The sequence below is a fragment of the Lissotriton vulgaris genome, chromosome 4_1 (assembly GCF_964263255.1).
Source record: "Lissotriton vulgaris chromosome 4_1, aLisVul1.2, whole genome shotgun sequence".
In the NCBI taxonomy this organism is placed as follows: Eukaryota; Metazoa; Chordata; class Amphibia; order Caudata; family Salamandridae; genus Lissotriton; species Lissotriton vulgaris.
The window spans coordinates 571899064-571924276 of record NC_141691.1 but is presented as its reverse complement, the minus strand read 5'-3'; the positions used below and the strand labels follow the sequence as shown (position 1 = coordinate 571924276).

At 45.9% G+C, this 25213-nt stretch overlaps 1 protein-coding gene across 1 annotated transcript in view; it reads right to left on the bottom strand.

The window, feature by feature from the left end:
* The window catches only part of ITGA9 (integrin subunit alpha 9), an 885057-nt gene that overhangs the window by 233369 nt on the left and 626475 nt on the right, over positions 1–25213 (bottom strand). Inside the window, exon 19 of the mRNA XM_086964777.1 lies at positions 15868–15954. Within this exon, the coding sequence (XP_086820903.1) occupies positions 15868–15954 (87 nt within the window). The remainder of the gene's footprint in view (positions 1–15867; positions 15955–25213) is intronic.

Here is a 25213-nt window from a genome sequence, read left to right as displayed (position 1 = left end):
CCGGAGCATACCGGAGCTGAGCGGACGCCCTCCGCAGGCCGAATCCTGCACCCGTTCTGTCCTGGGGCCCGCGGAGACACAGGGGTGGAGCCATCACGGGCGCCCATACGCCCGGAGCTACAATCACTGGACTCCCCGGCTTAGGGGCTTACATGCTCCGGAGGTCTCCAGGCGCATTCACTGGCCCTGAGTGAGGACTGCTGCCCACTCCTCCCCCTGTCATCCCAGAATTAAGGTACTTTTTGTTTTCTTGCGGGGAACGGAGCGGCGGACATTGGGCACTTACATCTCCTCCCCTATGCCCTGGAATTGAGGGGATTGAATTGGCAACGCACCGCCCTCAGAGGGTTCAACATTGGTAATCCCCTCATCTACTACACGGGACTTCCGGGCCTCTAAGCGGGGAGACGCTGGGGGTGACGCTGCTGGTACCTGCCCCCCCACACTGCGACAGTTGCGGACTGGCCCTGTGGACGCTCTTCGGAAGGCAGATTTGGCACCCCGGGGGCCCGGTCAATTTGCGCCCCCCCCCCCCTGCTTCACCGCGAAGGACGGAGACTGCACTTTGGGGCCCCGGGCCCGGGAGGAGCTTTGTGTCCCCTTGCCTCTATGTGTGGTGAGTGACTGCATAGACATGTGCTGGGGCCCACTTTAAAAAAAACTTTACCAACTTGGTTGCCGCCTGTGTGGTGAGGGTTGGATGGTGGAGTGGACGTCTGCCTCGTGACCGATCCGGGCGGGGGGCTAGGGGTTTCGGTGCCTCCCTGTTGGGGCCTCCGCCACACAGTCCAGATCCTAGGTTGGGAGAGCGGCGATTCCTGTTGGTCCTAAGGAGAGCTCTCCTTATTGTTGCCTGCTCTGGTGTACGACTGCTGCTCCTGACTACAGGTGTACTCGCGTCTGATGGTGTCCAGTAAGGGGTCCAAGACGTCAACCCAACGGCAGCTTAACAAGCTTTCATGGGGCTCTAGGGGAGAGGCCAAGGACACTGCCACGTCCGCTGATCCAAAGACTGCGTCCCCCTCTTCAGGAGCGACGTCTCTCACCCTAGAAGATGTAATGGAGGCTATTGCTAGAGTCCGGTCCTCCCTTGAAACCCACATTGACTCAGTGAATATAGAGGTCACTTTACTAAGCGCGGACCTACGCAAAATGGACTCGAAAGACAAAGCTGTTGAGGTCAAAACTGCTGCTCTAATGGAAGACACTTCCACCCTTCAGCAGCAGGTTGCCCAACTCCAGCAACAACAGAAACAGATGGGTGACCTCCTGGACGACTACGAAGGGCGGGCGAGGCGTAATAACATACGCATCCTAGGTGTTCCGGAACGGCTTGAGGGGGCGGCGGCGGACCTCTTTGTCGAGGACTTAATTACAAAACACATCCAGCCGTAGACCCTCTCCAGCTACTTTTCCATCGAGCGGGCGCACAGAGTCCCGGGAGGTAAGCCGAGACCGGGAGCTCCTCCCCGTCCCATCATCGCGAGGGTCTTCAACTTTCGCGATCGTGATGCCATCCTCCAAACGGCCCGGTCCGGGCCTCCTCTACTCCTGGAGAACACTCGAATCCCTATGTTCCCGGACTTCACATGAGGGTGCAAGCACGGCGACGCAGCTTTCTGGAAGTTAAAAAAGCCTTGCGAGACAAAGACCTTAAGTACTCAATGCTCTTTCCTGCAAAACTGCGGGTAGAATCGGATGGCAAGGCTTGGTTCTTCCTGTTTCCAGATGAGGCGTGGGACTGGTTGGAGAGCTGGCGACAGGCGGAACGATCTTCAAAACCTCATGGTAAGCCGGACAGCCGCGCAGTCCATGATCCACTGCCAGGCAGCCAGGAATTGTTCACCGCCACCAACGGAGACGAACAATGAGTCCTCTTTGAGGTGCCGGAGTCCACGCGCGATGTTGCATGGGAGCAGATGATTACAACTCGGCACCCACCTCTTATTTCGGCGAGTTCTTCCTCCGGCCTGGTCCAGGTTTGGTGACTGTCAGAACAATGTTTTTCATAAATTGTGGAGGTGCACTGCGTATTGTTTTGTTATGCATAATACCTATCCAATACGGCACTGTAGGTCTCAGGCGAGAGGCCTCAATGGCTCACCAGGTACTCCTGATATGGTGGGGAGGGCGACAGGCACTCTGCCTAGTTGGGGTGTGGATAGTTTTAAATCCGCGGGCAGGTACGCAGGGAGGGGGGAGGACGGTACTGTTCGATGTGGGTTTGTTTTGTTGCTGTTTTTATGTTTTTTTGTAATTGCAGCGGAGTCCTTTCTTGTCACATTTTCCTGCTCACTCAGGGTCCACTGAGGGTGGGTTGGCCACCTTTGATATTATCTAGCTCCCGGGAGGTCCACAAACTTCCTGATCCTATTGATCAAGCGTCAAGATGTATCTTGAGGTCTCGCCGTCACGGGCGGTCCCCTTCCAGTCATTCTTCCTTTTGGCTCCACCACTTCCACCAACATGGCGCAGCCTTTCACTAGAACCCTTACTATCCTATCCTGGAATGTAAATGGTCTGGGCCACAAAATAAAGAGGAGCGTGGTCCTCCAATTTCTCTGACGCCACTCCCCTGACATTGTCCTGCTACAAGAAACACACCTAGTGGGCAACACCTGTCGGGCGCTCCAAAGGGGAGGGTACAAATTACTAGTCCCGCGGGTTTCTCCTCTGGCTCCTGTGGTACCGGGATCCTGGTCAAAAAGACGCTTGCACTCACTTCCACTAGGACTTGGGCAGACCCCCTGGGTCGTTTTGCATTGGCTGAGGCCGCGTGGGAGGGGCGCCCACTGAACATTATCTCAGCTTACCTTCCACCGCATTTTGTTCGAGACTCCCTTAAGGAGCTAGGCACTCAATTATTAAGTCTTTCCCGGGGACACTCCTGCTTGGCGGTGATTTTAATGTAACAATGTGTGATGACATTGACCGCAGACCCCAACGGGGCTCCCATCGTCATAGCTCGGGCCTGGCAGATTTTGCACACGCCATGGGGCTGGAAGACATTTGGCACCGTCACTATCCAGACACACCGTACTTTACATACTATTCAAATGCACACAACAGTATGTCGCAAATTGATTATTTATTTTGCCCTACTGCGGACATGGGTAGTTTAGTTCGCCCGAGGGGCCTCCCCCGGGGCATCTCCGATCATTCACCTCTTAGTGTGGACCTCACTTATAACCGCCAATCCGTGAGGGGCCCAATTGCCATTAGTCCCTGGCTGATGCAGATCCCTGATATTAGAGAAGCATTGCAAATACGCACTAAACAATACTTTGTGGAAAAAGTTGGCTCTGTGAACTCGACGGTCACACTCTGGGAGGCTTACTTGGTGGTGATAAAAGGAGAGGCACTGGCCATTAAGATGGGCTATCTGCGGAAACACGACGAGCAGATTCATCGGGCTGAATCTGACCTCATCCTCCTTGAGGCATCCCATAACGCGTCTCCGTCAGAGGCTAGTGCTGCTGGGCTTCGTGCCCAACAACTGGTCTATAAGGCCTTGTCACAGGAAAAGGCGCAAGCGCGACTGCTTCACACGCGCCATCGTGTTTATGAGTTTGGAGACAGCGCGGGTAAGATGCTTGCCTGGCTGGAGCGTCGTGACCAGGGGTCCAGGTGGGTGCCATCTATAATCAAGCCGGACAGCTCCACAATTGTAGATCCACAAGACATAGCGGAGGCCTTTGCAGACCACTTGGAACGTGTCTATACGGTTGACGAGGGCTACACTTCAGATGAATCCAGACAACTTCTGGAGGAGATGCGCCTCCAAGCTGTATCGGATGCGGATAGGGTGGCCCTGGATGCCGACATCACAGCGGAGGAGCTGACCATGGCACTGTTTGCAGTTAACTCCGGCAAAGCTATGGGCCCCGACGGAGTCCCAGTTGAATTTTTGAAGGGCATAGTCCCCGACATAATTCCCCAACTTCAGAATATGTTCACAAAGAGTCGTGAGGTCGGGATCCTTCCGCTTGCCCAGAGGCTCGCCTCCATAGTAGTCCTCCTTAAGCCCAACAACCCACCCTCTGACTGTAGCTCCTACAGGCCTATCTCTTTAATTAGTGCGGAGGCCAAGGTACTGGCTAAACTTCTGGCAACTCTCCTTCTCCTAGTGCTCCCCTCCCTGATCCATGATGACCAGTCCGGTTTTCTTCCAGGTCGCAACACTGCATTGAACCTTCGGAGGATACATAATGTAATGAGCCGCCGATCCAGTCTGCAACAAGACGCGGCCATTTTGTCCCTCAATGCCACGATGGCGTTCGACTCGATCGAATGGCCTTATATGTTTGAAGTCCTCCGTCGATTCGGCATTGGGCCTCAGTTTATTAGCTGGGTCCGACTCCTTTATACAGACCTTTGAGGTCAAGTCCGAGTCAACAATCACACGTCTCGGATGTTCCCACTTCATCGAGGTACCAGGCAAGGCTGCCCCCTGTCCCCATTATTGTTTGCTCTCACGCTAGAGCCCCTGGCTCATTGGGTCCGCACGGACGTCTCTATTAGAGGACTGCACTGGAGTGAGGACGTTACAGATAAAATCTCCCTCTATGCGAACGACATCCTAATATACGTATCATCCCCCGATCCTCTATTAATAGCCTGTTTCACGTCCTTACTAATTTCGGGAAGTACTCAGGATACTCCATAAATTGGACTAAATTGGTGCTCTATGTGTTACATGGCCCCCCACCCCGTTTACCCAAGGGGTTTTCCATTGCGATGGCCGAGGAGGGTTTTCTGTATCTGGGTATCTTCATTACACCAGATCTCAAAATATTTCACGACCGCAACTTGTTGGGCCCTCTGCGTAGACTCCACAGTGATGTTGCCCACTGGCGCTCACTCCCCCTGTCGCTCCCAGGGAGGGCGGCGTTGTTTAAGATGCTGGCGCTCCCGCGCTTCTTATATGTCCTGCAGAATTGCCCTTACCTGATTCCAGATTCATACTTCCGGTCGGTAGAGAGCGAGCTCCGACTTTTGTTATGGGACGGGGGTGCCGCTCGGATTGCCCTCTGTTAACTTTTCCAGGGATGGTATGACGGGGGCATAGCCCTGCCTAACCTCTGCCTCTATTATTGGGCTTCGCAGTTGGTGGCTGTAAATCATTGGCTACACGGCTCGCCCTTGAATCCGGCCTTCCTCTTGGACAGGTGTCAGACTGGTCGAGAGGGTTACCTGGGAGCTCTATACAGTAAACCTGCAAAGGCTAAATATGTGGGGCCGATGGCACATACAGTAGCTATCTGGCACAGAGCTAATAGATGTTTGGGGTGGTCGAACAGACTCACTAGGGCAACTCCTCTGTGGTTGGCGCAAAGCTTGGGTTCCCTCTGCTTCATTCAGGGCTTTGACAGGTGGGACATGATTGAGATTTCCGAGGTTGGTGACGTCGTTCATAATGGTAAACTGCTGTCTTTTAGCGATCTCCAGACTAAATACACTTTAGCGCCCACTGAATTCTTCCGCTATTTGCAAATTACACACGCTATTCGCGCGGCAGTCCCGGATCTTGCTACCATACCCGAGTCATCTCCTTTGGAGGACAGGCTCCTGTCTGAACCCCTCCCCGAGAAGGACATTTCCCTTACATGTCGTAAGCTCTGTAATAACCTCCCTGATCCCTTCCAGTCGTTGAGATCCAAGTGGGAGGCTGACCTGGGATGTACGTTGTTACAACGCATGTTGTAACAACGCATGCCTTTACCATGCAAGTCTTACAACGCAAGTCGTTACAACGACTTGCGTTGTAGGGTGTGGATTTAGGAATCTTATAATTTTATATTCCAACACCAGTCCCCGTAACAGCAGGGAAGGTGTTGGAATACAAAATTGCAAGATTCCTTATCCCACAGCGCCATCCAGCGCAAGTCGGAGTAACGACTTGCGTTGTTATAGCTGCGGGGTAAAGGCACTGCGGTGTAAAAACCGCGTCGCAAACGATGTTCCCCCTGACCTGGGCCCCTTAGTTGAGGAAGACTGGCGTTCGGCCTTAATGTCCCCGAGGGAATCAGCCATTTACCACAGGTTTCGATTGATCCAATTGAAAGTGCCACATAGAGCATATATGTCTGCCCTTTCTTTGGCCAGAATTGGAAGGCGCCCAGACGCAGAGTGTCTGCAAGGTTGTGGTCTCCCTGGTACCTTCTACCACATCTTGTGGGAATGCCCAGTGGTGCAACAGTTTTGGAACAGAATACTTCGAAAAATGAGTAACTCCCTGTGTAAGCCGCTCTTGCTGGGTCCCAAGGAATGTGTTCTTAACATATGGGGTGCGAATGACCTGAATGATCAGGAGCTACACTGGTCAGCTTTAAGCTTTCTGCTGGCTAAACGTGCAATAGCAATGAAGTGGGGATCGCCAGACGGGCTGTTGGTGGTGGGCTGGGTAGCTGAGATGGATAGATGTATTATTGCTGAAAAGACAGTTTACAAGGTCCGAGGATGTCCAAAGACGTGGGACAAGAAATGGGGGCATTGGAATGCATATCGGGTGGAAATATGCGACTCTCCAACAGCGGAACTGGCCATGTCCCATGACGGACCTGTGGGAAGACATCTACGGTGATTCGGATGTGAGTGTTTGTGTATAATTTTATTGATTGTGCACTGCTTGTGACTGATTCTTGACTCCGCTTTCTTTGTTTCATTTACTGTTTCAGTTAAAATAAAAATGAAAATGGGCCACTATGATATCCTTGTAAGAATTGGGGGTTTTGAGTATGTCTTCTCCTATTGCGCCGCCGGACCCCAGGGATGTCGGCTGATGGGCTGTGTTGTGTGGATACTGATCTGAATATTGCTGCCGGCCCCTGGGTTGTAGGCATGTAGCTTTGTCTTATGGAAATATATAATAAAAGTCCTTTAAAAAAAACAAGAGCTGCTGACTTTGGAACTTCCTGTGATTCTGGGTAAATCCCCTCATGTCCCCGTGTAACGTGTCCTCCTGTAAAGTTTTTTAGAGCTTGTGCTCTATAAAGCAACAAAGTAAATACAGAAATAAAGAATGAAATTGCATCTGGTCACACAAAACAATGGCAGCGCCAGGCAGGTAAGCAGAGAGCGGGGGCAGCGTGTCAGAACAGGAGGAGGGTCATGTGCATTTTCCAAGGATTAACAGGCAGGCGGCAGAGAAATGTAACACCTCTGCCACCAGGTAGCCTGTTCACCCTTGTTTTATTGGCTCAGCACTGCGCAAAGGTAATAAAAGAGAGGATCAGCCTCAATGTTTTTTGAATGGGTATTATTGTGGGCGTTTTTGTGAAAATCACTGGAATTTTACAAAAGTGCAGATTTTGCGATTATTTTGCTAATCACACACTTCCCGATATTCGGGGGGTGGGGGAGTTTGACCAAAAACTAATTAAGGATTCATATCCAAGTATCAACCCACAGCTGCCCTGCTGCATTCACACTACACCACAACCGCAAAAGGAATCCGCAAACACTCTGTGGAAATTCTCGCCTTCAGCTTTGAAATTATGATTTGTTACAAAGTGACCTTTACGGTGCTTAATTTGTAAAAATATAAGTGGTGGTGCCCGAGGTGTTTCTCGGGAGTTCGCTGAGGCTGGAAAACTCAATGGCCCTGCCAAAGCTGCCAAGTACTGACCATCACAAAATATGCGTGTGACATTTTGGACTCTTCCAGTTCACATTAACCTGTAACGGTTGCATGAAGATTCTGATTTTTCTTTTTTTTTAAGTATATGGAACACTCTTGATGAGCTATGCTAAAAAAATATAGAAAGTAAGTGCAAGCATGTGGTTCTCGAGCACTTATCCCATATTATTCTCAGAGTTCGCCTCTAGACATGTTCTTCTATAAAGCTCTGTATAATTATAGTGCACTTCCCGTCGACTTCCTACCAAGGAAGTTTCTAAGAGTGGTGGGTTTTGGAAGACAGAGAGAGAGGGGGAGAGGGAGAGAGAGAGGGAGAGAGAGAGAGAGGGAGAGCGAGGGCGAGCGAGGGAGAGAGGAAGCGAGAGAGAGGTAAAGTTATCGTTTGAGAGTTACCTGTTATATACGCAGGATCATGATGTGTCATACAAAAAAATACCACGGGTAAATAAATAACCCTTTAATATAGTCTGTCTCTCAAAGTTCAATGCTTGCATTCAAAATGTCACATGTTCAGTCCTGTGAATCTTTCCCGTTCGTCTGATAATTATTTTCAATTCAGTAAAATCCCTAACTTTCCTATAATTTTTGCCATATGCCTAAATACAGATTCAAATGTCCCTCACTTTGCTCCTTTTTACACCGACTTTGAACCCTGATTTCTGCATTTTTCAATCCTGTTTCATTACAGGAAAATGCCCCTTTGTCACTATTTTGACTCCGCCGCTCTTTCTCATTGGTTTCCATTGCTTGGTTTTACATAGGACCCTTGCCGACAACCACGAGGTATGTCACACTGGCCCAGTATGGCCCTCACTGTCAGGGCGGATGTGCTACTCTCCTGTGTAATCTCTTGTGACAGCCAATCAGCAGCCTGGCTAACAGAGAACGTCTTTATAATGGCCACACCTCAATGAGGCGCGTAATTTCTATCGGTGCCTCTGGGATTGCTCGAGCCACAGGGCATGTCTGCTCTGTTGTTACGTCCTTTCTTTAGGTATTACGGTATCCTGACATGTAGGCAGGAAGTGAAGCTTTGCTTTAACCCCACTGACGTCCAGCTCAATTGTCGGCTAACACATTTTTTTGAGATGGCAACGAAGAGACTTAAAACCCTGTTGCTACCTGAAACACGCTAATATGCTTTTTAAATGTAATATTAACTCTCCATCTTGTTTTAGTCGTACTTGCACTCTAATCATCAAACCTCTAACTTGGACAATGGACTTGGTTAAGCTGTGCCGTTTGCTCTGAGAAGTTGAGGCAGTTATTGTCAGTACTTTTTAAGATGTAAGAGTCTACGAGAATCTCCTTTAAAAGCAGCTAAATTGTATAAATTAGGAATATGCAATTGACGACCTTGTTTTATAGTATGTGGTTTTTAATTGCTTTTAACTGTATTTATCTGTGGACAAATGGGAATTTTTTTGCTATGTATTTGCAAAGATTTTAATTAATCAAGCAAAAATAAATATCGATCAATCTATCTATCTGCTCTGTTGACAATACGAGGCTTCCTGGCTTTTTCTCATTGGCCTCTCATTCTTCGTGAAGCAGAGAACCACTCATAAAAGGGCTGCCAGTTCCTATTTAATTCCATTTTTATTCATTATAGCGCAGTGTCCATGTTAGCACTCAGCTATAACATGAAAGGAAAAAGATGTGTGTGGATTTTGCATGCACAATTCTCCTGTTATAACAATAAAAATGTCTGTCCTGTCAAAAGTGGACGTGCTGTTTTACTGCTATCACAGTTGGTTGCAATAAAATCCAGGGAAATGCAGAGAGCACGATGGAGGTTGCGGTCGGATTAACCTTTGACAAAAAAAAGCAATAACTCATGTCACCAAGGGATTAAGATGTAAAGCCCCGAGTATAAAAGGAAGTTTCCCATCCTTTTTCAGAAGTATAGATGGGGTGATGGTGAAATGAATAAACTGGGCTAGGGTTAGAATGTTCATGATCGAGGGCAATGCAGTGGATGTATTTCAACCATGTGTTAATGAACCCCTGGGAAAGAATTTTGACACAAATGTAAATTATGACTACCCCGGTAATGGGTCTGGTATTTCTATACCCACCCCCCTGGAATTTACCAATGTTGGTGACATTGAAAATCCTACTGAATAATTATCCGCCATGATGAGGTATACCCTGCGGGTGCCCTAAAAATTGTTTTAACTTCTTTCCATAATGTAACCATATGTATCCTCCTACGGTGACCTACATCATAACCCTTGCAACCCCTGAGGTGCAGGTAGAGACAGTTCCTCAGCCTGCTGACTCAGGACCGAAGACACTGGCAGCAGGCCAGAACAAACTCTCAATAAAACCATCCACGTCTTCTTGAGGGGCATAAGAGAGCAGTTACTCCATGGTGTCAGTGTTCTCGGTGACACCTTACCCTATATTATGGTGGGATCATTAGTTTGCATTACACTACTGTTTCACTCCAAATATTGAGTGCCAAATTTTTTTAGAAGCATCGGTGCAACATTAAGGTCTCTATAGAGCGCTGTCTTATGGAACCAACACAAGTGACTAACAGAGAATATAATGGAGTTTAGCAGCCTAAAAATGCAACTCTCAGAGAAGTGCAACACTGGCTAGCTCACAACCACCTAAAACTCAAACAAGATAAGACCAAAATCCTTCTTATATCCAACAACGAACAGACCCTTAGATTAAAGAATGGCTAAAATCCACTCATGCTCTTAAACTGCAATCTAACCCTGGCTGGCTCCGCAAAATCCCCGGGAATCACTCTGGGCCCACGATTGAACATGAGCAAACATATAAAGAACACTGTGAAAAGCGCCTTTTACAACCTAAAACTCCTCAACAAAATCAAACCCTTTCTCCCTCCTAATGATCTTAAATCTGCCAAGCAATCTCTGGTTGTGTCCAAATTGGACTACAGGAATGCAACCCTCACAGGCATGGCACAATCCCACTTAGCCGCCTCTTAGAAACACTCTAAATGCAGCTGCTAGGATGGTCACTGGAGTAAAAAAATATGACCTCATATCACCCTCTTTGAAAGAACGAAAGTGGCTGCCGAATGAAGCTCGTTCCAACTTCAGAACTGCATGTCTCACCCTCAAAGTCCTTCACACAGGCAAACCAGCTTACCTTGCGTCCAAACTCAATAGGTTTCGCATTTGGGACCTTATAAGGGTTTAGCCATGCAACAGTTGGTGTTGTTGCACCAAGGATATTCTGCTGCATAACTAAATACTTATAGGGTCCAAAAAGAAAGATCTATTGGCTATGCCAATGCTTGTTTGGTTTTGTTGCTGTTTTGTTTAAGTTGCCAGATCTACAATAGCTGGACATGATTTTTGTTAACAGTTCTTTGCATCAAATGAACTTGTTTTCATTGCTCTGAATGCTGTTTCCATTCTGGTTGTAGGAAGCAGTCATTCCTGGGGGTGTGGGGGCTGCCTAACTGTGCACATGCACCGAACTTTGCAAATGAGAAAAAGCCTGGTGCAGGCGCAATTTACAAGTGTGGAGTGAGTGAGCCCCAGGCAGCATGACTCACTCACACCGGAATTCATGGACTGCACCTGCATACTAAGCATGGTTTAAGGAAACTCAACCCACTCCCTCCCAGGCATCGAACACATATTTACCAAGAAACACTGAGAAGAGCCTGCCTGCTGCACTGACGGTTGGTGGTGTGTGTGCCTGGTGAAAGCGTGCACTGATGGCTGGTGGTGTGTGTGCCTGGTGAAAGCGTGCACTGACGGCTGGTGGTGTGTGCCTGGTGGAACCGTGCACCGACGGCTGGTAGTGTGTGTGCGTGGTGAAAGAGTGCACTGATGGCTGGTGGTGCGTGTGCCTGGTGGAAGCGTCCACTGACGGCTGGGGGTGTGTGTGCCTGGTGGAAGCGTGCACTGATGGCTGGTGGTGTGTGTGCCTGGTGGAAGTGTGCACTGACTGCTGGTGATGTGTGTGGCTGGTGGAAGCGTGCACTGATAGCTGGTGGTGTGTGTGTCTGGTGGAAGCGTGCACTGACGGCTGGTGGTGTGTATGCCTGGTGGAAGCGTGCACTGACGGCTGGTGGTGTGTGTGCCTGGTGGAAGCGTGCACTGACGGCTGGTGGTGTCTATGCCTGGTGGAAGCGTGCACTGACAGCTGGTGGTGTGTGTGCCTGATGGATGCGTGCACTGACAGCTGGTGGCGTGTGTGCCTGGTGGAAGCGTGCACTGACGGCTGGTGGTGTGTGTACCTGGTGGAAGCGTGCACTCACGGCTGGCGGTGTGTGTGCCTGGTGGAAGCGTGCACGTACGACTGATGGTGTGTGTGACTGGTGGAAGCAGGAGCATACACAGTGATAGAATACACAAATGAAACTGCCGAAGAGGAGGGGGAGGAGAGGGAGTGCAGCAAGGGAGCATGATTCATAGCTAGAAGACACAAATGAAGCTGATCAGGAGGGAAGGGGGAAAGGGAGGAAGGTAGTGCAAGCAGAGGAGCCTGATTACAGCAATAAAACACAGATGGCAGCTGTGCACGTGAACGCAAGCTGTAGGCCAGCAAAAGCCACTGGTGGCACTTTTAAAAGCCACTTACTAAATGTCTCGAAGAGACAGCGCATGCTCTGTCTCAGGGGCGACCTAAAAAGGCAGGTCAGAAGAGAAACCTAAGGAGCACCTTCACCGTACTTCTCATTCTGCCCAAAACTCCCAAACAGAAACCCTGGTGCGTTCCTTCTCGGGCAATGTCCTTAAAATCTGGAACTCCATCCCATTGTATGTCAGGACTAACCCTTACTTCATAAACTTCAAAAGACAGCCTAAGGATTTCCTCCTCAATCGACACTTCAACCAACCGGAAAGCAACCACCCATCGAGATAGGGTGTCTCTGCAACAGGCCTCTCATCCAGATGATTAACAAAACGTAAAATGGTTTTCTACACCACATGACTTTTGTTTCACCTTCTATATCCCCCTCTAGGCCTTTACTTGATTCGACTCATGATACTGCTGTTTGCTAAACTAATGTTTGTCTGCTATCATCATGATAATTGGTGTAAAGCGCTACGATACCTCCAGGTCTGGCCAGCGCTACTTAAAACTCTTACATAAATGAATAGACACATGCACACCAGAAACAACCATTTAGCATAATAACAGTGGTAGAGCAAGTGACATCACATGCCTTTGACATTCAATTTCATTCACACACACATGCTTACAGGTGCACAAACATTCACACTCATACACTGTCTCTTTCGTGTAAAGACACAATCACCAGCAAACAAACACACAACCTGCATTCAAAAGCATTTTCACATACCTTCAGCTGCAACAGAATGCCATATTCCAACTAATTGAACTCCATTTTTTATTACATTTATAGTGAATGATGAAACACTATTTACTATTAATGTAATAAAAAATGGAGAAAAAACAAAGAAAGTGGAGCCCCAACAGACATCTATAAGGATGACTTGCCACTGTGTTCCTGATACCGATTTTGTCACCTCTGACGCTAGGGGTTGCAAAGGCAATGCCTGGGGACTCCAGGAGCAAGCCAGGCGGCCCCTAAATTACATCTATGACACACACACACACACAAACACACACACAGGCACACCCACACAAACACACACACACACACTCTGTGAGTAAGGTTGTCAACTTTTTCAGAAAAAAAGTACCAGTTTATGTTTTGCTATGAATGCACCAGGAGCTTGCAGTGGAGCAAGAATCTATGTGAAATCCTCCGAAATCTTTCAACTTCACAATTCTCTCTCTTAACTCAAATAATAGTTTACAAATAATATACACAGCTCCACAATCTTATTTTTACAACACTAATTGCAAATTAAAATGGTTACTAACAAATACATTGGAATTCAGTAATTTAGACAGTATCCTCCATATGGTACAACAGTATTCCTTCTTTCATTCCTTGTTAAAACCCCGGTCACATAAACATTTGGACATATATGTTAAGGCAGCTGTTACGTATTTAGTCACAAGGTCTTCAAGACTGCAGTACAGCTTTGAAATACAAACTCAATGTAAATTTATGACTACATTTCCCATGCAATCCCATGTGTTCAATTCTCAAATACCATCAATATTATCCATCAACCATGCGATGTTGTTCACCATGATAAAGAGTCATAACTAAGTTACCTTGCAGAAGTATTTGAGGACGACACTATGTGCAAATTACACCAACACCAAGAACCATATTCTGCGAAGAAAGAGTAAGAACCAAAAGAAGGTGAAAAGAACAGAGAAAGAAAAAAGGGGGGAGGTCTAACATCCATCAGAGCAGACAAAAATGAGTCTTACTTTTGTTTCTTACTTTTTATTCACTCATCGCACAATGCGGTTCTTTGTTTTTATAAGAGATGAACAATATATTGCAATTTGAATCTGGTCATACTTGTAGAGCGCAACTTGTCACCTGAGAGGGTATCCAGGCGCTTGCTGCATGTTTCAGTTGAACAGCCAGGTATTGAGCCCTTTCCTGAAGTAGGTCAGCAAGGGTGCGGTGCGTAGGTGGAGGGTTTTCCGGGCTTCGGCAGCGAGGTGGGAGAAGGAGTGTCCTCTGGCACGGCAGCAGCGAATGCGAAGGGGTCTGTGTAAAAGTGAGGTGTGCAGTGTGGCACGGCAGCAGCGAATGCGAAGGGGTCTGTGTAAAAGTGAGGTGTGCAGTGTGGAGTGGTGGTTAAAGGGGGTCGTGGAAGTGCATGTGATGGTTCATGTAGATGGTTCCTTGGTTGTGGAGGTCTTTGTGGGCATGGGTTAGGAGCTTGAAAATACATCTCTTCAGGACCGGGAGCCAGTGGAGGTCCTTCCGGTGCTGGGTGATGAGGGTTCTCTTGGGCAGGTTGAGGATCAGTGTGGCAGCTTCTTTCTGGATCGTCTGGAGTCTTTGCATAAGTTCAGTGGTGGTACCTGCATAGTGAGTATTGCCATAGTCTAGTCGGCTGGTGATGAGGGCCTGCGTCACCGCCTTCCTGGTGCTGGTGGGGAGCCACTTAAAAAGTTTGCAAAGCATGAGGAGCATGTGGAAGCAGGCTGAGGAGATGGGGTTGACCGAACGTTTCATGGAGAGTTTGCTGTCGAGGATGATGCTAAGGTTGTGGGTGTGGTCTTTCAGCATGAGGGTGGGTCAGAGGTCCGATGGTCACCAGGAGTCGTTCCAGACGGCAGTGTCTTTGCCAAATATCAGACCTTCAGTTTTGTCTGTGTTGAGCTTCATCCAGAGTTAAATGTTCTTCATACAGTTGTGGAAGTTGCTCTTCGTCGAGGTGGGGTGGGCTGAGAGCAAGAGGATGAGCTGAGTGTCATCAGCGTAGGAGATGATGTTGATGTCGTGTGATCTGACGATGTCTGTGAGTGGTGTTATGTAGATGTTGATGAGGTTTGGGATGAGAGATGAGTCTTGGGGGACACCGCAGATGGTGTGCTTGGCTTGCGATGTGAAGGGAGAGAGGCGGGCTCTCTGGGTGCGTCCTGTGAGAAAGGTTCTCATCCATCTGAGCACATCGTCTGTGATACCAATCTGGCATATGTGATCGAAGATCAGTTTATCAAGGGTAGTCATATAGTTCTTACTAAGAATGAATATGATCATTTTATATTTTAAAATGTTATTGCAGCATTGAAAGTTGTCCTGATGAAACATGTAACGGTTGTATTAACATACATGTACAAATATTTCTGTGACAAATATTAAAATGAAGAATGCTGTTATACTTTATGAAGGATATTCTCTGGGTTCTTAGATTTCGAATTTATTAGTCATCAAGCACTTTAATTTACATAGTTTTGCTATCCAAACTCATTGTAAAAATTGAGCCTCTTAGGTTTCATATGGTGGGCTACAAAAGCTGGCAAATGAGGAACATTTAAGCAGCAAGTTTTCTTTGGGTTCAGCACATTTAATGCTTCTAAACTGTGTGACTACTTGTGCATTTGATAACAGATGTGCGATACCCTCCTCACAGCTGCTTTGTCTGAAAGCGCTCTACAATATTATTAAAATTAGTCTTTATATGTATCTGCTGTTTGAAATATATATTTCAAAAGGAAAAAAACTATAGATTTCACTGGTTTTCTCAATTTTTGTCCGACCTTGACTTAAAAATGCTGCCCAGACTTTTGAAATACTTGCCAAGTGGCACCCTTAGGTACGAGTCAGTATGCACGCAAGCCCACCTGCCTTATATGCGAAAGCACAAATGAAATTAATACTGTACCTTCGAGTTGCGTCGCATGAAAGGAAATCCCACGCTGCACTTCAGGAAGTCCGTCTCCAGCAGCTCACAGGAAGTGCCCTTCTCTTCCTGACAAGGAAAGAAACAATAACAAATGTGAGTGTTTTAGGGGAAGCTGAACAGCACTAAGCGATAACAGGCAATTTAGTGCAAATGCAGTAGATGACAAGCGGGAAAAAACTAGTCAGAGGAGTGGAGAGGTCCTGGGGAGATCCCGCCACCATCATGTGGTCACCATCAACCCCAACATGATTATCCAAGACAAAACAAGGCCTTAACAGGGGAAATGATGTACTTGATAAATCTGCCTTGAAGGAAAATAAGCGTGTATCTATTGTTGCACTAAGAGATAAAAAGGCCCAATTGAATATGGCGCTCACACAGGATAACTTCATCTTCAGGAAAGGGAAAGAGAAGAACTTGAAGGGATCAAGGCGACCAGCATTAATATTGCAACCTGAGAAACATCTGGAAACAAAATGAAGGTTGGTGGAACTGGAACACCTCTAACTGCGTCAATAGCGGAGGTCACAGACTGTCATTTAAGTTTAGAGGAGGTGCCAGTTCAAGGTACTGACCCTTGCATACAAGGCCCTGCACAACCTTGGACCGCCCATCATAAACCATGGCCTGAAATTTCACCAACCTCCCAGACAACTAAGCTTTGCCTCCCTCTTGCTTGACCACCCCACCCCCTCCTCAACAGAAGCACAAGTAGAGGACACTCCTCCTATCTCGTAGTGAGGACATGGAACAGTCTCTCCCTCCAACTTCTGACCTCCCCTTCCCTACCGGGATTCTAAAAAGATCTCAAGACCTGCTATTCAAATGAGTCACTCGGACCCTGCAAGCACCTGGATATCATCTCGGGTGATTAGCTGCGCTCTAAAAGTCGAGTGATTGATTGATTGAACCAATTACATTAAGTTATCAAAAATCTTCCCTACCAGATACTGCAAAAATCATTTGACTCAATTTTCATAAATAATTATATTTCACAATGCATATGTCTTTGCTGGAAGCTACAATCTAAACACAAGGGGGTAGAAAGTGGGGAGAAAGGGTTATTTTAAAGTGCATTCAGACATGTCTTGTTGTATTCCAAGTCTTCTCTTGCTACACCGTTTAACTCCATGTTGTTGGTAAGACATGATGCAATGTATAAAGGTGTATTATTTTTTGGGGAGCCGGCCCCAGAGGGTGGTGTCAATCATTGCCCTTAATGGCTGCCTGGTAGTGTCTAGCCGCTGTTTGATTACTCCCATCCAATTCTACTGACTTAGTTCAAGGATTGTTTTGGATGAACATATGTAATCATGATATTTCTCACAATTTTTACTTAATCTGAAGAAAATTAGCAATGATATGGTTTACACTGTCCTGGTATGGTTCTGGTAGGAGACCTGTGGCACCAGGAGAAGCCATTTAGTGGAAGGGAAACTCCTTCCACGCTATGAAGTATTGGGAATGACAGCGCTGGTCGAATGGGCAGCAGTGGTACCTGGCAACCCCTCAGGAAAAGCAGCATCCCTTGAGGAGAAGCAGCAGAAGCATCCTTACAGGAGAAGAAGCATCCCTTAGCTGATCAGAAGTAAAATATTTATCAGCGCTAGCCCGCCAGCACAAGGAGGCGACTGAATTGAGAGGCATATTTACGAGGAAATGGTGCAGCATGGCGCTGCTGCAAATTTTGCAGCACAGCACTTTGTCATTTCAAAGAAGCAGGTATGTGCCGTATTTACAGGAATACGGCGCACCTCTGTGTTTTCCCTTGTGCTGGCGCTAAAAACAGCTGCCTAGCGCCAACATAGACACCCTTGTGCGTTGCAGGAGTGATTGTTTATGTGCAGGAAGGTGCCTCTTCCTGCACATAAACAATCAATAATTGTCTTATGATTGTTTTTTGCTCTTTCTATGTGTGCTTCAGAATGCCGGACACAAAGAAAGAGCAAAAACAAGGAGAAATAAAACTATTTCTCCTTGTTTCGCCATTCTAAAGCCAGCTCTTGCATTGTGTTAGTTTTTGGCGCTGCCTCAGATTTACAAATCCTTGAAAATCTGGAGCAGCATCAGAAAGCAATGGGTGTTGCTGTGGAACACCCACAGCAACATGCATTGCACGCCTCTTTCACGCATAAACTGCAGTGAAGACAGGCAGGACTCAAGAGACGGAGGCAATGAAGAGAGCCTGTGAGTGAAGAGAGCTCGGTGTAGGAGACTTGCAGAATTACAGTAGTTTGGATGGACTTTAGCGTGTGTAATGGGCCAGTTTTCTTTTTTTAAATCGTACTTTTCAGAGTAAAGTGTTACTGTCCAGCATTACATTTGTGTTCTTACTGTAATGTCCGATTGGAAATATGGTTTACAGTCAGCCTTGGATTATTACTACAAAACACCCAGTTGGGTCTATTTTCTCGCCATACAGAAGAAAAAACGTTTTTTTTTATTTGCTTCATGTCCATGACTCTTTTTACAAATGTTGTCTCGCCTAGATGAGATATTGCTCACACCATGCACATTTAGGGAAATACTCAAACTTTTTGTTGTCGGAAACCGGCATCCACCAAACAAAACATTGTGGTATCCAGGCTGAGGCGTATCTACAACTTCTGCAGTCTGTGCATTGGCACCGGGGCCGAAAGGCAGGCGAGGCTCACAACCGGCCGCAGAGTGGCAGAAGTGTAGTGCATATGGTCACTTTTTTGTAAGAATTGTGCGCCCATCTCTGGCTGCATGGTACTGGTCAGTCAAACTCAGATAAGTTTCCAGCAAAGAGCACAATTGCATTGCTGTATGTGCTACATGCCCCATTTTTAGTTACTAAGAAAATCAATAGGACATATGCTGTCTCTGCTACACCAACATAGTGATGAAGCACAGTCTCATTGAACGTAGAATTGTCTGAGTGAGACTTACATCTTCTACCTATTGATAATTATGGAAATGTATACTCTTCAAATAGCAAATGTCTACCAAAAAGATTGCAAGATTTAAACACTGTGCTGCTCTATTAGTTAGTGTTCCTATGCTTTGTGTTTTAAAGCCTCTTTGGTCCAAGTCGGAAAAAACATGTTTAGAAAAGCTGGCCGTGGTTCCTATACTACTTAGTGTCAACCCTGTTAGGCCCGGCATCTTTTGGCGTGGTTTCCAGTCTTTCTGCCTCTGACGTCCTGTTATTGACTGTGTGATGGATTTCGTTTCTTGTTGGTTTTAGGACTCTGGGCACTTTACCTCTGCTGACCAGTGCTAAAGTGCACGTGATTCCTGTCTAAAATGTAATGGTATTTGATTTCTCCATGATTGACCTATTTGATTTAATAATAAGTGCCCAGTACAGTGCACCATGTGTGCCCAGGGCATGTAAGTCGAATACTACTAGTGGGCCTGCAGCACTGATTGTGCCACCCACATGAGTAGCCCTGCAAACATATCTCAGGCTTGCCACTTACAGTGCCTGTGTGTGCAGTTTTAAACTGCCCTTTCGACCTAGCAAGTGCACTCACTTGCAGACTGGCCACCTGCTGTGGGCAACCATGATCAACCTCCAATGACCTTTACATACATATGACCTGCATGCGATGCTGCAGGACTGCTTTTTTATTACTTTATTATCCCGTTACAAAACCTAGCTGTATGCATATTTTGAAAATACACATTGAGAAAAATAAAAATATCCTCTTGCCAGCCTCTGTCTTTCACCCGACCACTTACAAGGAGCCCTTGGGTCAACTAAGATCGACTATAATCATAACCTAATATAAGTCTAGCTATCTACTACAACCACAATTACAGGAGATCAATGGAGCACTGACGGACTTTAAACCCTTTCCATAAAATTATCCCTGACAATATATGACAGTTTCAGAGAAGAGACAGCCAATTTCTGAGACTCCATATTAGTGAACTGTTAAGACACCCCGGGTAACATAGCAAACTCTTTATGAGTCCTTCTTTATGGACTATTTGGATGTTTTTTGTTCTTCTCAACTTCGTGGCACTTTATTGTTAATAGATGTATTATGATTGTAATTAATCTTTGCACTGTTATCTGTATTTATCTTGCTTTTAATTTCTATATTGTGCACTTTCATGGTTCTTTGAACCAAAATAAAGTTGTGACTGAATGACTGACACATCAAATATTATCATTCACTACTTTCTCATAAAATAGAATATCTTGTCTACTCTGCATACATTATGTAGGTCCATAGGGATAGTAGTGGTACATGATATTATTAATCAATTCAGTAATGCATAATTAATCAATTTTAGAAGGACAAACAACTGAGTTGTCTTTGCCAGGACTCAAGCTTATGATTTGTAGATAGCTGAGTGAGTTAAGCACTCACTGCTGAAACCTTCTTTTGGTTGCATCTTTGAAATAACCACATGGAAATTAAAATTAAAACAATTTACTACAGCACTACTGTGTACCCTCTGCTTACGCAAAGGCATCAAGAACAGTGAATCTTTAACACACACCTAATTATCCCAGCAAATGCCGTGGATCCCACAGCAAGCCTTGTAGGGACAAGAAGAGTAACACAGGGTAAAACACTCTTGAGTAAACACTTGCTAAAAGTACAGAAAAGTAATGCCACAGTAACCGTAATATATAAGGTGCGCATTTAAATCACCAGAGTTGATTCAAGGGGCACTGGAGATGAACTGGGGGAGCTTAGACTATGAAACACATAATAGACCAGTGCAACCGGTTGTTGAGGGCACTCCCACCACAAGCAATGATGGGCATGTTCTGCATGATTTTTAAAGAACAAATGAAGGAGTATTACCCGATGAGAGATGAAGGCTTTCCGAACGTGGAAACAGTGTTCCTTGTTAATAAACCCCTCACTCACCACCTAGTGGTGACTTGCTTCATCATCGGGGCCCACCCAAGTGGCCTAGCGTCACTTGGGTGTGCTTCGACACCTGAGTTACAGTGGAGCAGGTCGTGAAGTGTGGATGCAAACAAAAAAAGTGTGAGTGTTAAAAATTGTCCTGGTTTATGACTTTATATAACAATTTTATTAAAAAAGCAACTGGACAATGTTAAAATATAGGTGAGATACTGGAAGGGGAGTTACGACCTACGTATCTCAATTATGTGTTGGTCAACATGTTTCAACCATTTGAAAAAGCAACTGGACAATGTTAAAATATAGGTGAGATACTGGAAGGGGAGTTACGACCTACGTATCTCAATTATGTGTTGGTCAACATGTTTCAACCATTTGGGGTGATCTCGGTATTCATCAGGACCAATTTCATTGGTCCTGATGAATACCGGGATCACCCCAAATGGTTGAAACATGTTGACCAACACATAATTGAGATACGTAGGTCGTAACTCCCCTTCCAGTATCTCACCTATATTTTAACATTGTCCAGTTGCTTTTTTAATAAAATTGTAATATAAAGTCATAAACCAGGACAATTTTTAACACTCACACTTTTTTTGTTTGCATCCACACTTCACGACCTGCTCCACTGTAACTCAGGTGTCGAAGCACACCCAAGTGACGCTAGGCCACTTGGGTGGGCCCCGATGATGAAGCAAGTCACCACTAGGTGGTGAGTGAGGGGTTTATTAACAAGGAACACTGTTTCCACGTTTGGAAAGCCTTCATCTCTCATCGGGTAATACTCCTTCATTTGTTCTTTAAAATTCTTGACCAGGGGATCAGGAGTATTCCCCGTCCAAGATCTACGGACGCAATTCCTTACTCTCCATATGTTTTAGGTATCATGTTCTGCATGAGCCACAGCCTGGGCAAGTCTTCTTGCCCACTGCCCCTGAGTTCTACACGTCTGCATACAGCTGAGGCACTGAGGACTAGCCTGCCTCCCAGATAGGTCAACAATCTTCAATCACTGACACGCGCACATTCCACTAACATGAATACAATTATATTAAATGTATTTGAAAAACAATCAAAAATAACCGAAATCGCCCTGAAACTAGTGAACATTAACCCAAAGTTCTAATAAATAAAATGCATATATTCAAAAAGGATCCTTGGTTGCTAAAAGCATGAATGTGCTGCGGTCAGCCAGCCTCTTCGCAGGACTTTCAGAGCCAATATAACCGGTGGAAAATCAGCCACGCAGTTGTGGAAGTGCTGCTGGGAGCAGGGTATGACTGTAGCTGCTACAATGGGTCTAACTCAGATCACATTAGGCCCTAGACGAGGCAATATTAGACCTGCATAATCTACAAGACAAAAACACAAAATGGCGACCCAACCCTCGATGCACATCTAACAGGACACAAGGGCCTAGAGAGGACACTTCCACAGCACATGACACAAAGCCTCTGGTGCATCAAATGTACAGAACGGCACTGCCTAAAATATACAAATGTCTGCTATTATATGCTGAAGCAGGTCACAAACCTGCAGACGATGGCGATTGCCAGGGCCAGTGTTCTAGTAACTGCAGAAAACGTAACATCACCCTAGATTCACCAAACTATGCTCCTGGATAGGAACTGCCTAATACATAGAACTGGACAGCAAAGAGTGGGGTGGGATAAGAAGAAACATTTCTGATTCTGGCAGCACAGTCCTTCTCCTTATCAGCAATTGTACTCTATTAGACACAGCTGAAAAATCACCCTAGGCATTCTGGTATATGGAGTCTTTATTATTCTCAGTCTATTTCGGTTAAAGAAGCGAGGATGCTTTGTGCCACAGAGTCATTGTGATTGTTAAAGTGATTTTATATTATATACTGTTGCAGTCCCAATACTGATCAGCTTGTGCTGGAAATGAATTTATGGGCACTCAATCATTATCAATCATCAAAAGAGCATATTCCAAACCTCTTTCAGGGTGCAGTTGTAGGCATGCTCTTTCTTCAATTAATGTTGATACAATATCTCCAGAGGATGAGGAGCAGAGAGCGCAGACGTATTTTGGAATATTTTCTTCTCACGATTGTTATTCAGAAAGAAATGAAATGTGCGTGAAAATACTTCGAGCTTGAGACAGCATCTCCTGGATTTGGACGGTGCTAACAAACAGTCTTACATGTACATTCAACAGGACGTAATCATGAATATATTAAAACCTGTGTTACTGAGTAAGAGATTGTACAAAAGTAGACATACGGGTGTGTACAGTCCTATAGTTTGTTTAATGTTCTGTCCCTCAGAGTGGGACAATCTCTCCTATTGATCCCTAGCCTTTGAAAGCTTCAGAAAAACTCAATATGTGATGTAGAGACAGGCAGCCCCCTGTATATGGCCTGAAGAGTTAACGCACAGCAAGACCAGTGACCTCTCCATTGAAAGCAGGCAGACTGCTTGCTGTTGAATATAACCAGTAATCCACGAGAGGATCCTAGCTGTCAGTAGACAACATCCCTTCATTTCTTTTACTTGAAAGAGAAGATTGAAGATTGGGGGTACTTCAAAGCTAGACAATTTCAAGTCACACTTCTTGAGTAAATCCTTCGCCAGAGTTCTCTACATGGATGGGAAGCAATGACCTGGTACAATGAAGTATTGTGCCTTATAAAAGGGACGATCTACACTCCCTCTCCGCCCACGGTACCTGAACCCCAAGTGCTAAAGGAATATACTATGTAATAACAAATGAAAACTCAGGAGTTATAGTGAGGGTGTTTGTTGTCTCATAGACATTTTACAAAAACAAAATGAGTCAAGCAGATGTGCAGGGTTTAAAAAAAGCAAATCTGATGCTCTCACGCGGTCCTTGTTTGCTATTGCCTAAAATGATTGCCTACATCGGCTAGGCGTTTGCACCATTTAAGAAAGAAGAATTAGCCAGTATTTCCACGGTAGCGACTATATGCCTCAATGCCTCCCAAAGGAGGCCTGTACACTTGGATCTATGTTGCCTGCCAACCAGGCCATTCAGTGATCCACTAATAAAACTACAATGAGCATCTTCAGGATAAGGGGCATTAGAGTTAAGTCTCATATTGAGAGGAACTGCTCAGGTAATCGCGCTCCAATGTAATCAATTTTATCATCAAATTAAAATTGATGCTCCTTGAAGAGCACCTCAGATGGAATCAGCTTGGCAGAGGCAGTGGGAAGGAAAGCCTGCTAATCTTACAGAAAAGCACTGTTTAAAATTCATTGGAGCATCACTCTGCTCCGATGCCTCCTATTAGAACAAATGCCAAAGACTGAGGACCTGGTTCACAAAGGTAAACTTACGCTTTTGTGCAAGGTTAGGATTGTTTGCTACTCACAAAGTGATTTACGAGTAGTATCTTTACAAGCGTGGAGTCTCCACACATAAAAAGACCTACCTTTTCTTTTGGTGCAGGCTCCACACTCATAAAGATACTACTTGTAAATCCCTTTGTGAGTAGCTAACAATCCTAACCTTACACAAAAGTGTAAGTTTACCGCTGTGAATTAGGCCCAAGATCTTTCACTTCTCAGGAATTCTGGAAAATGCACCAGCCCTTCAATTATGTCTTAATTAATGTACAGCAATTTTAAGGATGAGACAAACAAGTCACACCTGCTCAGAAAGCAGTGAAATGTCCAAGTGATGCTGCTTAACCAATCTTTAGCAACAGCAATAAGCAAGCAAGGCTGCCAATTAATAAACTCCAAAATACACACTGCTCGTACTCTGCAAGTTAGTAAGTCTTTTGGTGATTAATAAACTTATATGCTGAGCAAAAATGTATGCCAGTGTCTCTAAGAAGGTGGTAGTACCAAGGCATGTACACTTAAACCAAATAATGTCCCTCACATACCCACCTTTTAAATCGAAGGAATTGGGCCTGATTCACTAAACTTGTTTCGTGTGTAAGTCCAACCAATGTGAAAAACAAGGTATACATTCTGTACGCAGAGCTACGTACATGTTGACAAAAGGCATGACTGCCATAGGTTCTATCTGGAAATGGCATCCTGCATTGTAGGCATTCTATAACGTATACAGATCTTTTCACAATCTTAAGTGTCAACGAGGGAATGAGTATGTAATGTTGTAGGAGTGGGTGCAACCACTCTAGCCCACGAGTTGGGTTACAGCACCTTTCCCCCCCTTAAGCGTATGTTCAAGTGGCTCCGCCCGACGTAGGGACGGAGGTCACGCTACATAGTTAATAAAAAGCCCGGGGCCCTGGGCGTGGCAGGCACTTGACTGACCACTATCAAAGCACACGCGTGGTCTCCTTCTGTTAATGTGTGGGGCCTAGTCACGACATTATACTGGTGACGAGGTGGTCTCGCCACCCCACCGCGTGCACAGCACAGCTTTCACTCACCCTGACCAGACCGTCTTGCGGTGGTGCCCCTGCGGTGCAGCCCCCCAGCCCCGGAGCCGCCGTCCCACAA